The following is a 15,957-nucleotide window of genomic DNA, read 5'->3' on the forward strand; positions in this document are numbered from 1 at the left end:
TCCAGAATTTTACAGCCATACCAGATTCTAAATCCAAACTACCCTTGTTTGTTTAAACCTTCCGAACCTCATTTCAAACCTTGCCCAAGGACTCCTATTTGTATAATCCCCAAAGGAGTATGTCTCATCTGTACTAGTGTATGTCACCCAGAATTACTTTAGAATCCTGTATGAGTACTGTCCCAGGCATTGTACAGACACAGTGAGACAATCCCTGCCCTGAAGTGCTTACAGTCCAAATAGACAATGCAGTCAAAGGGCGGGGAAGGGAAACAGAGGCACAGAGTAGCAAAATGACTTGTCCATGGTCACATAGCAAGTCAATGGCAGAACTTGGAATAAGACAGAACTCCATCTCCTAGTCCAGTGCTCTTGCCTCTGGATCAAACTGCCTCCCCACTGTATATCATGAGTACCTGAGGGCTGTGACACTTGTCTGACATGCACCTTCTTACACAAATCTTGTCAATTCTCCACGTTACTAGGCTCTCTGCAGGAGTAACTGGATGGTATCAGGCCTGTGTTATATAGGAGATCAGACTAGATAATCTCATGGTCCCTTCTAGCCTTAAAATCTAGGAATCCGTGTTTAGATGCTCTGGCACAGTGGTCACCAACCGGTCAATTGCGATTGACTGGTCGATCCTGGAGCCTCCGCCAGTCGATTGCGATTGCTGGGCCGCTAAAAGTCCGGTGGCACAGCCGGGCTCAGGCAGGCTGCCTGCCTGCCGTGGCCCCACGCCGCTCCCAGAAGCAGCTGGCACATCTCTGTGGCCCCTAGGGGTGAAGGGGAGGCGGCTCCACGCGCTGCCCTCGCTCTCAGCACTGTCTCTGCAGCTCCCGTTGGCCGATTCCCGGCCAATGGGAGCTGCAGGGGCAGTACTTGCAGGCGTGGGCAGCGCATGGAGTCCCGCTGACCCTCTTCCCCCCAGGGGCCGCTGAGACCTGCCAGCAGCCAGCCGCTTCTGTAGTAGTGTGGGGCCATGGCAGGCAGCCTGCCTGAGCCTGGCTGCGCTGCTGGCCGGGAGCTGCCTGTGGTAAGCGCCTCCCAGCCGTAGTCTACACCTCACACCCCCTCCTACACCCCAACCCCCTGCCCCAGCCCGGAGCCCCCTCCTGCACCCCAACCCCCTGCCCCAGCCCGGAGCCCCCTCCTGCACCAAACTCCCTCCCAGAGCTCACACCCCTCACTCCTGCATCCCAAACTCCTGCCCCAGGCTCAGCCAATGCACACCCCACAGTTGAGACTGTTCGATTGTCACAAATCAATGTAAGGATTTTGGAGCTATAAACCACAAATGATACAAATAAAAAGTAAAATTAATGAAATGTCCAGTGGATTCTATGAGATTAAGTGCAGTGTGACTATATGATCCCTGCACCCAAACTCCCTCCCAGAGTTTGCACCCCCCACTTCTGCACCCCAACCCCCTGCCTCAGGCTCAGACCAGAGCCCCCTCACACACTCTGAACTCCTCAGCCCCAGCCCAGAGCCTGCACCCCCTCCCACACCCCAATGCCCTGCCCCAGCCAGTGAAAGTGAGTGAGGGTGGAGGAGAGCGAGCGACGGAGGGAGGGGAGAATGGAGTGAGCAGGCAGGGCAGATCCAGGGTTGATCTTAAATGCAAGAAGTGATCTTGTGCACAAAAAGGTTGGAGACCACTGCTCTGGCATATAGTCTCTAGATGGTCCATGGTTCCTGCTTAAGAATTAGCAACATGAGACAGGCACCTGCCCATGATCCAGCTGCAGGGTACAGTGGAGACAACAGTCTGGAATCTTTGTTGACTCACCCTACATGCTCAGCTCCTCTCCTGCTGAAGCTTTGGCTGTGTTTGTCTTCCACAGTGTGGGCAAAGCGAAAAATCCTCATTTATGCAACACCCTCTTCCCAACCTTTTCTGCTTATTTAACCAACCCTCCCACTTGGTTCAAAAGGGAAATGAAGGCTTTGAAGATGACTGCATTATAGCATTTCCATGATCCAGACAATACTGGGTAAGAGTTTGTCTGTAATGAATTGACAAGACAAGACTTAAGATGCGACTACTAGAACTACTCATTTTTATATGACCAGCCTGAAGATATTTTATCATAGGCTATGTAAAAAACATCATCCTTGGAACTACCTACACCCTTTACTTGTAAAATTCAGCTCTTATTTCATCCAGAAAAAGTATGTATGACGGCCCTCAGTTTAAAGACAGGGAAATGGAGATATAAAGAAGAAAGGAGTCCCATATGTCTTCCCTGTCCACTGTACTGAGCCAGCTCTGCACTCATTCACCTAAACACATGGTTAAATGCTAAAGAAAATGCAGAGCTACATTGTGCAGTGCCCAGCACAACAGACTCTGGTTGGTCCCTAGGCACTATAATAAACCTGGTTACTAATAGCTAGCTACCATGTGCTATTAATTGGAAGAGATACTCCCCCAGCTGATCCAATCCATGATATACACGGAGTATGGTTTAGTGGTCAGCACACCACTGGAAATCTGGACACCTGGGTTCCACCCTCAGCTCTGCCACCGATTCGCTGCAATACCTTGGGACTTCTCTCTGTGCCTATAAAACTGGGAGGGAAGTCAGTGAAGTTGCCATGCTGGAGCATAGGAAGCACTGTAAATTGCTTGTTCAAGGGGGTTATAGATGTGTCGAGTACTACTTATGGAGTGCTGTTCAGTATACATGGTGCTTTATGGACACAGTCTCTGCCCCTCGTTAATAAGAGATGCTATTTGGCAGCCATGCTAAGGCCAGACGTATTTCGGCATAGGCACATGCTGATTAGTTAGAGCCACGGTGATAACTAGAACTGCGTACATTGGTACTCTGGGGCTAGCCCAGTTCCTTTGTTAACCTGAGGAGATACCAGCTGTAGTCAACAACTAACTGGCGAGGAGGCCGGGGAATGGAGGACAACTGTGTATGCACCACTCTGTTGGCGGCAGACTGTGCCAGCAATATGGGAACAGGCAGCTTGCCAAGCCTGCAGCTCTCACTCTTGGATATTCACAAACAGAGGCGGCAGAGGCACGGCAGCAAGAGAAATGTCAGCGTCACTTCTCAGACAAATCTACCTGAACGTGGAGTCCCCAGTAGGCTGGGTGGGCAGCAAGAATCAAACATACCCTTGGTTCAAGATACCCACTCCTCCACAGGCTAGAGAGAGGCAAAGTATATCCTACTCTTGATGTGTAGGCTCAGTTTGTGCCAATAGCATTTCTCTTCTTGATGGCAGTTTGCAACGTACCCAATATGGTAGACCCTGGAAATAAAACTTCCCATGGCTGCTTATGTATATAGCACCTGGTCTCCTGGAGGAAGGAAATTTTATGGCCTTATGAGGTGTGAACTCAGTATAACCCTTCTCTCATCCCCATCCGAAATTGCTTTGCTGCGTACGCTACTGCTGCACACATATTAGACCCGTTATCCAAGGAGTGTGCAGTCTTACAAACTTTAATTAAGCTTCTCAGCACTCTGGAAAGCCCAGAGCTTAGTAACCATATTGCCAATGGGTAAGCTAAGGCAGAGACGTGAAGCAACTCATTCAACCTTACTCAGCAAGACCATGGAAGAGCTGGGGTTGGACTCTGAGTCCCAGAGCTGAGGCTAGAATCCAGGCATCCTGACTCTCAGTTCCACCGTCTTCTAAGCTCTAGATCCTCCCTTCAGAGAGTTGGGGATAGAACCCAGGCATCCTGACTCCCAACTTCCCTGCTTCAACCATTAAGCTGCACAGCCTCTGTTTGATGCAAGAACAAATCCATTTAAAAAAACCAATGAAATGATAACCGAAGTAAAAAATGCAGAGCCAGCATTGCTCTCCCTAGATCACGGCTCCTTGCAGTTTCCCTGAAAGGAATTCTGCACGAGTGTCTTTGGTGCACTGCAGACCAGACACCTAGAACAGTTTCTTAAGCATTATGCTTGTCCTTAATGTGAAGTCAAGCAGAGGGCCAGAAGAAAGACTGGTGGGATCGCAGCACACAGATAACTATGAAGTGGGATAAGATGTGGCAGGAAGAGAATTGGGACTTTTTAAAAACAACCTGAAATCTCAGTTCAAATTCCCCACTGTCAATGGCTCAGAGAAAAGGCATTCCACCTTGTAGCGCAGTGTAGCACTCCTAGCCATGCAACCAGAACAACTGCACCTGCCTCTCCTGCTGCCCTAATAATCAACCATTTGGGGAAGTGTCTTGTGTTTTCCCATGCACCAGTCACCTGAGGCACGCACCTGCTCACAGAAAACCAGTGCTGCAGCACAAGCAGTGCTAGAAAGAATGTGGGGCCCGGGAGGAGAAAGGGGAGCACAGAGCTGATTGAAGACTGCTCCAACCATACTGAAGAGTCCATGATCCCCTCCACACTTTCTCTTGGTGCATTTTCCACATATAACCCCTCGCCCCCTACCTGTCCCCCACAAAAGCCGTCAATGGATCTTCCAGCCTCATCACTTCAGCTACACTCTGCAACACTCCTACTAAGATAGCTTAACTAGCCAGCTGATTGCTGTATCTCAGACTCCAACACCAACCGCATGGCTGGAAGATAACAGCGCTCACATGAACCCACGCAGGCACACTGTGCTCAACTTGTTTACAGGCAAAAGGATTAAAAACCTGAGGGGGGGGGAGAAGAGGGTTGGGAGGAGGGGCGACAAAGGAAAGCCAAATCCCACCACACAAGCCATTGGGAGCTTTAGCAAGGAAATACCAAGAGGGCCCCCTACCAAGAGATCTTTCCAAAGCATAAAGCAGATACCTATCACCAGCACTTACTAGTATGCCAGATGCTGCTTAAGACCAAGTGACCTTGGAGTTATTGCTAAGTTTTCACAGCTCCTTGTGCTAACAAAGCAAGGTTACTGGGAAGCAAAACATTCTTCAGCGATAACTTGAGTAAAAAAAGCAGCACTGGCCAAGTGTCAAAGGAAACAAAGCAGATATTTGTGCTGGCTAAAGTGCCAAAGCCTGAGCTCCCTCAACTCCCATGGAAGGCAGAGGGAACTGCTGGTGCTCAGCACCTCTGCAGACCTTGGGCAGTATGTGTACCAAATCCCAGGAACTGCTTCCAATCACTACGGGGCATGGAGGCTGCTACTACAATGCCAAAAGGGCCCCTGAGCAGTCAGACTGCAAGCTCTCCAGAACAGAGACTCTCTCCTTACGTGTCTGGATGGCACCTGGTACAATAGGGCTCAATCTTAGTACTAGGGTAGCACCTGCAAGCCCCAACTGAGATCAGGGTCCCATTATGAGGTGCACTTTATTAATATTATGGTAGCACTTAAAGGCTCCAACTACTATGAATGCAGACACCTTAATGGACATCCGCAATCAATTGAGGCCCTCAGGGCAGTACGGGTGATACACAATAATTGGGGCCCCTAACCTCAGTTGAAGCTTCTAGGGAATATTGTAGTACTATTACTACTAATGTGCACACCATAATGGGGGCCCTGATCTCAACTGGGGCCTCTAGTACTACCAAAATAAATATAAGGAACAAACATAAAAAAGCAGTGTTGTTGTAGCTGTGCTGGTCCCAGAATATGGGAGAGAAGGCACACACACCTCTCTCTGCAACAGGTTCACTGAGTCTCCTTTCAGAAGTAACATGGCCTAACAGATTGAGTTTGGGGCCATAAATTCAATTCCTAATCCCCACTCTGACACAGACTGACTGCCAGAATGAGAGTAGAGTCACTTCACATGTCTCGATTTTCTTGTCTACATACAGGGGAAATCCCCTACATCACAGGGATGTTTGAGGCTCAATTCATGCAGCCTTGCAAAATCCTACTTGCCACAGCGAGAATTATTTTTGGCTTAACAAATGAAGCTGTTTGTTGTCACCCTCATAATATAGTGCTAGAGATGAGATTTGGGGTTAGACTGGGGAGTTCTAAACAGGGCCGGCTTCAGGCACCAGACACCCAAGCACATGCTTGGGGCGGCACCTGGTAAGGGGCGGAAGGGGGAGCACGGCGCAGCATTCCACTGGGGGGGGGGGTGCTCCGGCGCTCGGCGGGGGGGCGGGCTCCGGCAGCGCGATGCTCAGCGGGGGGGGCGGCGCAGGTGTGGCGCGGGGGGGGTTCCGGCGGCGCTCGGCGGGGGCGGGCTCTGGGGGCTCGGCGGGGGGGCGGGGTGCGGCGCTTGGGGGGGGGGGTGTTCCGGCAGCACGGCGCTCGGCGGGGGCTCGGGGGGCGGCACTTTTTTTTGCTGCTTGGGGCAGCAAAAAAGTTAGAGCCAGCCCTGGTTCTAAAAGCCTGAGTTGAAGGCACAGGGGCAAACGCCAAGGATTATTAGAGTAGCAGCCTGGTAACCAGCCACACAAAACAGCAGGCCCACACCACCTTGTCAAACTGCTACAAGTATGAACAGCACCAGGAGCATGTCCACTCAGTGAGACGAGCTGGTGTCCTCCTACAGAATGAGCGTACAGGCAATATGGAGGACCAACCCAGCCTTGCTACGATCCTACCTTTTGACTCTAGGGAGTTTCAAACATAACACGCTGAGCATTAAGCCACATCCCAGGTTTTGCATGACTGCAAGTGGGAAAAAACTGAGTGTGTGAATTATTCACCACCACCGAAATAACATGGGGCCACACTCAGTTCTGCTGGTCAGACTATGCCATATATATATCATCAATAAAAACAGCTGGAGATATAAAAAGCGCCATTATTGGTGAGACTGCACATGCTCCTTGCTCAAAGACTCCCATTTGGCACCCTAATTCCAATTCCACTGAAGCTTTTCCCCTGGCAGCTCCTATTATTATATCGTGATTTGCAGATTTCTTGGCTTCTAAGAACAAAGGGAAAGATTGAGGGTGTGCTGTTTGCACTGGGCTAATTAGAGGCTTTAATGTCATTCTGGTCAATAAGATCCCAGAGCAAAGGGGGGTGGCAGGGAGATGGAGTTGGAATGAACAAAGACAACTGAAAAATGCTTATGCCAGGAAAGAAATAACTGGTTTAAAGAAGCTCAGTGTCCCATCAGGGGTTCTAAGAATAATTCTGACACACCCAGCCTACATGAAAGCTAGGGTGTTAGTTACAGTCTTGTCACTGAGAAATCCCAGCTTATTTAAGAGACAAAAAGGCAACACACCTTGCTGCTCCTATCACTTCTCAGGAGGAGCTAGAATAGGTGTGACAGCTGCAGTCTGCAAACACCCAGCTAGATCCAAAAAAGCACAACCCTGAGATGGCAATTAACTACAGTCCCACGTACTCACTAGCCCATTAATCTTCTTCCATATCGAGGCAGTCATCAGGAGCTGTTAGACAGGATAGCGATTCTCATGGCTGGTAACTCCGGTTTGTCCCAACTCCATACAAGAACTGAAAGTTACTTCCCTGTGCTGAGGCACCGCCCCTTCCTCCCCACCATGACATGGAGGGGAGGCAGGTTTGTTCTTAAAAAAAAAAAAAAAAGGAACTTCCTGCAGCTGGGCAGTGCAAAGCAAAAGCATCTGCACCGTGAGAAACCTGGAAGCTGTGAAAATTAAACACACAGGGGAAAAACACACCCCATGATGGTGCTCTCTCCCCACCAGAAGAAGGCTGGCATCCTTCCAGGACCTCCACAAAAATTATCACGGAGGCGCTGTGATCAGGGCTGGGGCAGAACAGGAGGAAAGGGGAGACTTAGATCACAGGAGTGGGACTCAAAGATGGGTTGAGGAAGCACTGCAACTTTAGTGGTGCGAGGAAGTATTCCATGGTATCCCTGAGCAGCTAATGACCTGGCTTTCTAGAAGTGAAGAGCAATAAAAAGGGTGGACGCTCAGCACGTCTCTGAAAATCAGGCCGCTCTAAAGCATCTTAAATTGAACACTCAAAAATCACTAGTCACTTTGGCAAAACATCAGCCAAAAGATTCTGATGGCTGAAAACCAAACAAGGTCACAGTTGGCAGTGTTCCCAATGTCGTACACCGCAGTTCTAGTCCCAAACAACTTAATCTCTAGTTCTCTATTTCTTTGGGTCTCCTTGGTTAACACCAACCTCCCCCATCACCCTTTTAGTTCACATGATCTTAGGTCTTATCTTCAGCAACTGCCATCAGCATAATTTCTTCCCATTTCATTCTCCCTCTCAGCTGAGAGTTGTGCCTAGGACTAAATTGCTTTCCCCACTTCTGCCTTTAGTTCTAACCTTCAAACCATTTTGAGGGAGACAGTTTATCTGGGAGACATCACAGAAAGAAGCTTTTACAATATCAGTCCCCAACCTAGAACAGTCATTTTAAGACTTCAAAAGCAGTTCTGGTCTTTGTTTTCAGAAATTCAGGGAATTTCAAGAGAAGTGGCAATGGTTTCATCCCAGGCTCCTCCAACCCATCCACAAAGACTGAGTGAGTGGCTCCCAAATACTTGCCCTTGCACATTCTTATCTGGGGCAGGCATTACCCAGAAAGGATGTGTGCGTGCGCGCAGAGTTTGCTTTTTCTCCCCAGCCACACCCCTTTACTGAGCCAACGACAGTAATCTGAACAGAGATTATCTCGTCTGGTTCTAGACAGTGTTCCCCAGAGATCTGCAGAAACAGCTGGTCGCAAACTAAAATCCTGCTCATTTGGCCTCCTGGTTTAATTCCACATGTTGCTGTTAAAAGCTAAACATTTGCAAGTGGCTCCAAATCCACCCTCCCTGAAGGCCGTGATGCTAGCGTTCTATACAGGATGCTACACTTCTCTACAGTGAGGGACTAGGCTCAAAAATCAACACTGAATCATGGTGCTCCACTGAGTCTGCTTGATTTGTTGGTAATGCCACCCACCCCCACCCCCATCCACAGTCTTGGGCTGGGCCTATACAACTCCCTTACACATGCTAGGACAAGATAGTCTAGATAGGTCTTTTCCATTCCCAGAGAGTGTCATCAGACATCTGAGGTGGTTGCTGGGAAGAACACTTTACCATTCTATGGTTGCCTCCTTACACCCTACAGCCCATTAATACTCAAAGAAAACTTGCCAACCCCTTTGACTGCTATGTCCTGTCGCATAACACTTTAAGTTCTAAAGTGACTTTCACCAGAAAAATCTCAAATCACCTTTAGTCATTAAGCAAACCTCACCCACACCCCAAGAAGTAGGAATTAGCTCTATTTATAACATAAATTGATTCATTAACAGATTAAGTGGCTTGTTCCTATGGTTGACCGAAGGATGGCGCAGTGGTTAGGGACTTGAGACCCGGCTTCAATTCAATGCTGCACCACAGATTTCCGGTGGGACTGTCAGCAGACAAGTCACTTAGTTTCTCTGCACCTCAGTTCCCCATTTGTACAGTGGGGATAATAGCACTGCCACTCACACAAAGATTGTGAAGATAAATACACGGTAATAGGGGCCACGTAAGTAACCAAGATAGAGTGAAAGATACATGAGCCAAGTGGCAGGATAGAGAATAGAACCCAGGAAACCTGATTCATTAATTGCCTGCTCCAGCTACAAGGTTCCAGCTATATGACAATCCCCTTGGAACATGTCTTGGTCTCAGCCATGAGATCTGACCAGCCCCTTGGTGAGTCAAAGAGGTCACAGCACATTTCAACCGAAAACCCTCTTGGAGACTGCGTGCATGCCCAGAGCCATATAGACTTCGTTTTATTGGCTGATCTTCAAAGCTACCATGTAATCTGAGACTGAACTTTTTGTAAAGGAGATGAAGAGGGTAGGAGAACACAAACATGCTGAGGACACTTTTGCAGAGGGCTTAGCCTTCCTATTCTATTTCTGCCTCTCAGCAGGGAATGGCAATTTTAAAAGGTGTTCAGAAGGGCTGAACTTCCGACACCTTTATAACAATGTCACATCCCCCTACAATGGGATCCTGAATCAACTGTTCCCTCCCCCCTCCTGGAGCTTGGGAACGGGAATAGGAAGGTAAAGTACATTCAGTATTTTAAAAATAGGAGGTTTTAAATTGAATTGTCACAGGAAACATTGGGTTTGTGCCACTCTTTATAAAGAAGGCCTAGATGGTTTTGTCCCTCTTAAAAAAAAAGCCTGTAAAATGTTTATCTATATTGTGGTAGTGCCAAGAGGCCCCAGCCAAGACTGGGGGTCCTCCACATCATGCCAGGCACTGCACAGACCCCCAAATGAGAATGCCCCCATTGTCATGCTGGGCACTGCCCAGACATATAGCAATAGACAGATCCTGCCCCCAAGAGCTTACCATCTAAACAAAGGAAGGATTATTTTTCCCCATTTGACAGATGGGAAAACTGAGGTGCAGAGTGATGCGACTTGCTCAAGATGACACCAGGAGTCCGTGGCAGAGCAAGGAATTAAACCCAGATCTCAAGTGCTATTAATTATTAATATCTGTATGGCAGTAGCACCTAGAAGCCCCAGTCATGGACCAGGACTCCATTGGGCTAGGTCCTGCACAGGCCATCCTTCTGGAAGTATCAAGGCTGATGTTTTCATTTAAAGACTCAGTGGACAGAAGGGGCTGTCTCACGCATTTGGGGAGCTCTTCTAGCCCTTTAAGGGGTAAAGAGTAGAAGGATGGTCCTGTGGTTAGGGCACTCGCCTAGCACTTGGGAAGTCCAGGGTTGAAGTCCCTGGTCTGTCACAGACTCCATGTGTGACCATCCACACGTTAGGATGGATGGATGGTCTGTGTGCCTTCCTATTCTATTTCTATATAACGGGGATAACAGTGCACTGCTCTACCTTACTGGGGTGGCTATGAGGCTAAATACAGTAAAGATGGTGACATGCTCGGCTGCTACAGTTTACACTCGAAGCAAGATGTATCTTTTCTACCAAGTGTTTTAATTAATCACTCACCAAAAAAAAAAACCCCAACACAAACACGAGTTCTAAAAATGAAAGAAAAATCATTTCCTTCTCAACGGTAGTAGGGTTGAGGCTTCCCCAGGATTATAGCCTCATAATATAATGAGTTCTCTAGTCAGCCACGGAGTCTTTTAGGCCAGAGATTTCGATATCAAAAGCAAATGGAAATTAGACCTTTCAGGGTATTTTTGTAAGTAAATAAAGGACACAAATCCAATTCCTTCACCCAGCCCTCCTTCTAGGTTACCTTTCAAACTGATTTCTGTGTCAACTCTTATGCCTGCCCTCTTTAGGGGGGTCTGTCTTCACTGCACTTAGTCCAGGTGAGAGACCCTAGGTCACTGCCTAGCATGGGTGCAAGCAGTCACGTTGCAGCACCATACCTGAGCTACTCTGTGCTACTGGTGCTTCATTTCCCTGTGTTGCCAGGGCTTCTGGGGGCATATCCCATGGTTCTCTATGCTGCAGTAAGCTGAGCTGCTCCGATTCTTTCCCAGTGAATTAACAGAGACTCTGTCTGTCCTGGGCAGGCCTAGGGAACTGTGGGAAGGCATGGGAGGACTACGTGAATGTGCAGGTTACCAGCCCAAGTGAAAACAGAACCTGGGCTGTAACCCATAATCACAGCCAGGAGTAGCCCAGGCTGAAAGCTCCACTGGGGTGCTTGTCTAAACTGAAGCAAGAGGAATGACTGTGGATGGCAGGGGGCTTGGGGCAACTCCTGGAAAAGAGACCGGGAATTGCAGCAAAGATAAACCCAAGGAGAGGATCCCAAAGCACTTTACAAATGTTGGTTAATTAAATCTCAACATCCTGGGAAGTGGCTAAATAGGATAAGCATATTTAAAACAAGTAAACAAGCAGCACTGGGAGATTTGGTGAGTAACCACTTGTTCACATTCCCATCCACACAGCAATTTAGCCCAGCTCAAGTAGCTACAAGATTACTAACCCGGATGCCCCTCCTCCAAAAGTCATACAGCAAAAGTTTAACTCTGTACAGCTGCAGATGAAGATGGTGAAGAAAGGAAGGAACTGACTAAGCACTCAATGTGGGAAGTTTCAACCTACTTGCCCAAGGTGGTAAATGAGATCAGGCATAAAACGTGAGCAGACCAGCCAAACAGGTACTTTCAAAACACAGGCAGTAAGAACAAATCTCAGCTGACTGGGGAAACAAAAACCTTTCTGGAAACAGATGGAACCTGGCTACATTACATTCAGTTCCTTGGGAGAATCAACTGAGAGGGCATTTGGATTTCTGAACAACTCTTCCTCCCCTCAGCAGACACGCTATGGAGGTGGTTTCCGGAAACTCAAAAATCGTTTTGGTTTCATAACTTGTGATTGGGTAACCAAACTGTCAACATGTTCAAAACAAGAGTTTTATAAAATCCCAGCATACTAGTGCATCTGTTTGAGGGTCTCATTGAATTATACAAGGGAATGGTTCAGTCATTTTACCTTAGGCCTAGTCTACACTACACAGTTAGGTCAACATAAGACAGCTTACGTCAACCTAATTATGTCAGTGTAAACACTACAGCCTTGTCCTGCCAATGTCATTGCCCTACTACACCGCCATAACTCCACCTCCACGAGAGGTGTAACATTTATGTTGGTGTAGTTAGGGTGACAGTGTCTATGTAGAATCAGTTTTTGGCTGTCTTGTCCCCACTCCCAGCCAGGTTGCTGCCCAGAGACTCCCCGCTCAGGGAGGCAAGAAGCCTGGGCAGCTGCTTCGCCCCCTACTTCAGGCTGGGAGTGGGGAGTCAAGAGCCCAGGGGGGCAGCTGAGCGCCTTGGCTCTCAGCGCCCCTCTCCAGTCAGTGGGAGCACTCCTGGTGAGGACGCACACCACTGACAGAAGGAGAATAGTGTGGACATCAGCCACTGCGGTGACTGTAACTCAACCTAATATAGGTCGACTTAGGGCTGTAGTGCAGACATGCCCATAGATACTTATCTGGCACCCATCACAATAGTAGCTGAGAGCCTCAAAATCTTTAATGCATTTATCATCCTTAAACCCCCGTGAGACAAGGCAGTGCTATAATCTCCATTTTACAGATGGGAAACTAAGGCACAGAGAGACTATGCAGTGTTGCCCAAGGTCACACAGGAAGTCTGGGATGGGAGCACTCTACCTCTCATTTTCCCTTGGTGCAACGGTCTGCTGCAATACAGCCTCTCTCCAAGACATGGAAGGAGGGAGACTCAGCTCAAAATGATTTTGGGCAGCACTTCTAGTGACTAGATCAGAGGGGACAGGTCGACTTTGTGCTTCAGTTTACACCCCTTCCCCCTTAACTCCCCACAAGCTAATATTCTTAAATGAAGTCTAAGTGACAGGAAAGGGACTACCAAGCAATAGTAGTATCAATAACGACCGTCACTGGGAAAACGTCTGTGGTCCAGTGTATAGGACGCTGGCTTGGGAATCAGGATTCTATTTCCAGCTCAGCCACTGACCTGCTTGTGTTATGTCAGACAAGTCACTTCCATCACTAACCTTCTATACAGGATGCTGTTATTGTTCTTACACCACTGGCTCTTCTATAGCACTTTTCATCCATAAAGTGCAAAGCACTTTTCAAAAGAGGTCAGTATCAACCCCATTGTACAGAGGGGAAAACTGAGGCACAGAGAAGGGGGGTGTGACTTGCCCAAAGTCACCCAGCAGGCCAGTGGCAGTGCCAGGAGTTGAACCTGGTCTTCTGAGCCTCAGTCTAGTGCTCTATCCACTAGACCACATTGCCCCTACTATGAAGGAGCTCTCTCTAAGGTCTACACACAGATTTTACTGTGACAACTGTTGGTTACAGATGTGACTATATTGGTAAAAAAAAAAAAAAAAAAATTAAATTACACCAGTACAAGCCCTAGTAGAGATGCAGATCTATCCGTATAGCTTATTCCCGTTCCCTGATGGGAATATCTATAGCAGCATAACCACCTTTACACTGGAATATCTGCACTCACAGTAGGGGAGTTGTATCAGTATAACTATACCAGTACAGTTAAGCGATGCAACTTGTGTTTGAGACAAGGGCTAAATGCAGTAACTCCATAACCCCAGCTTTGCCATTTCCTTCACCATTTGGGGGGGGGGGGGAGAGGGGGTTTGTTTCAACCATTTCTGGCTTTATACTAGGAACTCTCTTCCCTAGTCTCTATAGTCTAGTGCTTATTTAAGGATTTTTAAAGTTACTCCTCCAGAGTTATCCAGAATTCCCTATTGGATGCTGGCCTCAGGATGCATTCCTTTCAAAAGATTTATCCTCAGAGTGTTTGTAACTGTGCCCATGGTGGCCCCTACACTCACTCACCTCCAGTCTAAATGATGGGCCCCATGCCTTCCTCCCCTTAAACAAACAAACCACAACACTCACAGGAAAGCCTGAGGAGCAAAGTGAGGTTTCCACATGATCATTCCAGTATGGGCCAAGGAGCTTATCAAATCTCACATTCAGCAGCTGCCTCAGTGGAAGACTGGAAGCCCTTCTTTCCCCTCCCCCCTCCACATTTCCATAAGGCACCTGGCCAACCAAGCAGTATTACAGGGAGTTGGGGAGAGGAGGACAGATTCCTGCCTCTCCCAAGAGGACAGAGTGCAAACCCTTTTAAACACACTTGTATGTAAATTAAGAGCCTTTTGACTGTAGTGCCCTGGGCCTCCCTCCACCCCTTCCCGTCTGGGCAAGCTGCATAATCTTTTTGTAAATACTCTTTCATTTTGCTTTCGACCCCACAATTCTTTCAGGCATCTGCCTTTTTGTTGTGGTTGGTCAATCAATTCCATCACAATGTCCCACTGTCCTAACAAACAATTGATTCCATCCAGTACAGCAGCTAAAAGCAGTTTGCTATCCATTTAGATGAGCGCTGGGCTGGTTGTTTCCAACCCAGGATATCCCCATTGGGAAATCTGGACTGGGGGACCCAAGATATTAATTGCTTAAATGCTGGAGGTACATTCCACTGCAATGTCAATTTGCTAGTGTTTGCTGCCTCCTCTGAACATTATACATTGTTGCTGCATGCTGTTCCACCATCACTCACTCTAGAAGTGGCTGCATTGTATGGGGTTAATGGGGAGGAATTGTGAAGTGACATATTACACAGATAAATATACACACACACTCTTTATTTCACCTGGTTGTGGTGACGTTTAGTCAATATTAGCAAGATCCCTTTTAATCCGAGCATCTCAAGTAATATTACCAACACGGGATGAAGACTGGACCAGAGGCCCAAAATACCTGTGTTTTAATCCCAACTGTGACACATTTTTTTTCTCTTACTTAATTGGCCTCTCAGAGTTGGTAAGACAACTCCCACCTGTTTATGCTCTCTGTATGTGTGTATATATCTCCTCAATATTTATTCCACTCTATATGCATCCGAAGAATTGGGCTGTAGTCCACGAAAGCTTATGCTCTCATAAATTTGTTAGTCTCTAAGGTGCCACAAGTACTCCTGTTCTTTTAACTGTGACACAGACTCCATCAGTGGAATAGGCAAATCATGCCACCTCTAAACCTCCGTTTCCCCAGCTGTAAAACAGGGTGTCTACCTACCACATTACAAAAAGTAGGAGGACATTTGAAAAGCTAAGTGCATGGCGCAGGGCTGACCCGTTGGAAATATTCGAAGATATTTTAACAAAAAAAGTTTTCTGCAAAATGTGTGCACTTTTGATGGAAAATTTTGATTTTTTGAAATGCTACCGTGATGCCTCCTGGGAGTTATAGTTCAGGTGCCTCGTGTCCCCATTCTCCTCTAAGGGCCAGGCTCCCTAGCTGGGCTACATCTCCATGTTGCCCCACAGCCACATGACTGCCATGATGCACCACCTCCTCTCACCAAAAAGGGAAAGTAATGCAACATGAGAGATCTAGTCCAACCAGGGAGCCTGATCTATAGAGGAGCATGAGGAATCCAAACTATAACTTCTACAAAAGCAACAAGATGGCATTACAGAATCAAAAAATGGTTTTTATTTCTTGCCAAAATTTTCGTGAGAACAAAATTTTCTAATATGATATGGAGTATTATGCCCTGGATTTGTTTCAGCCTCCATGATTTTGCTGCAAGCACCATATGTTCGCTCCAATTAC

At 47.6% G+C, this 15,957-nt stretch overlaps 1 protein-coding gene across 6 annotated transcripts in view; it reads right to left on the reverse strand.

The window, feature by feature from the left end:
- MARK2 (microtubule affinity regulating kinase 2) overlaps window positions 1–15,957 on the reverse strand; it is a 105,873-nt gene that overhangs the window by 67,501 nt on the left and 22,415 nt on the right. The window contains exon 1 of one of the 6 annotated variants that reach the window (XM_054033900.1): window positions 7,258–7,344. The exons of 4 other annotated variants lie outside the window; for them this stretch is intronic. In XM_054033900.1, the coding sequence (XP_053889875.1) occupies window positions 7,258–7,293 (36 nt within the window). In that variant the 5' untranslated portion in view covers window positions 7,294–7,344. Of the gene's footprint in view, window positions 1–7,253; window positions 7,345–15,957 lie in introns of those variants that run through there. One more of the 6 variants, XM_054033902.1, reaches the window with a different exon arrangement.

Source organism: Malaclemys terrapin, chromosome 7 (assembly GCF_027887155.1).
Source record: "Malaclemys terrapin pileata isolate rMalTer1 chromosome 7, rMalTer1.hap1, whole genome shotgun sequence".
NCBI classification, from domain to species: Eukaryota; Metazoa; Chordata; order Testudines; family Emydidae; genus Malaclemys; species Malaclemys terrapin.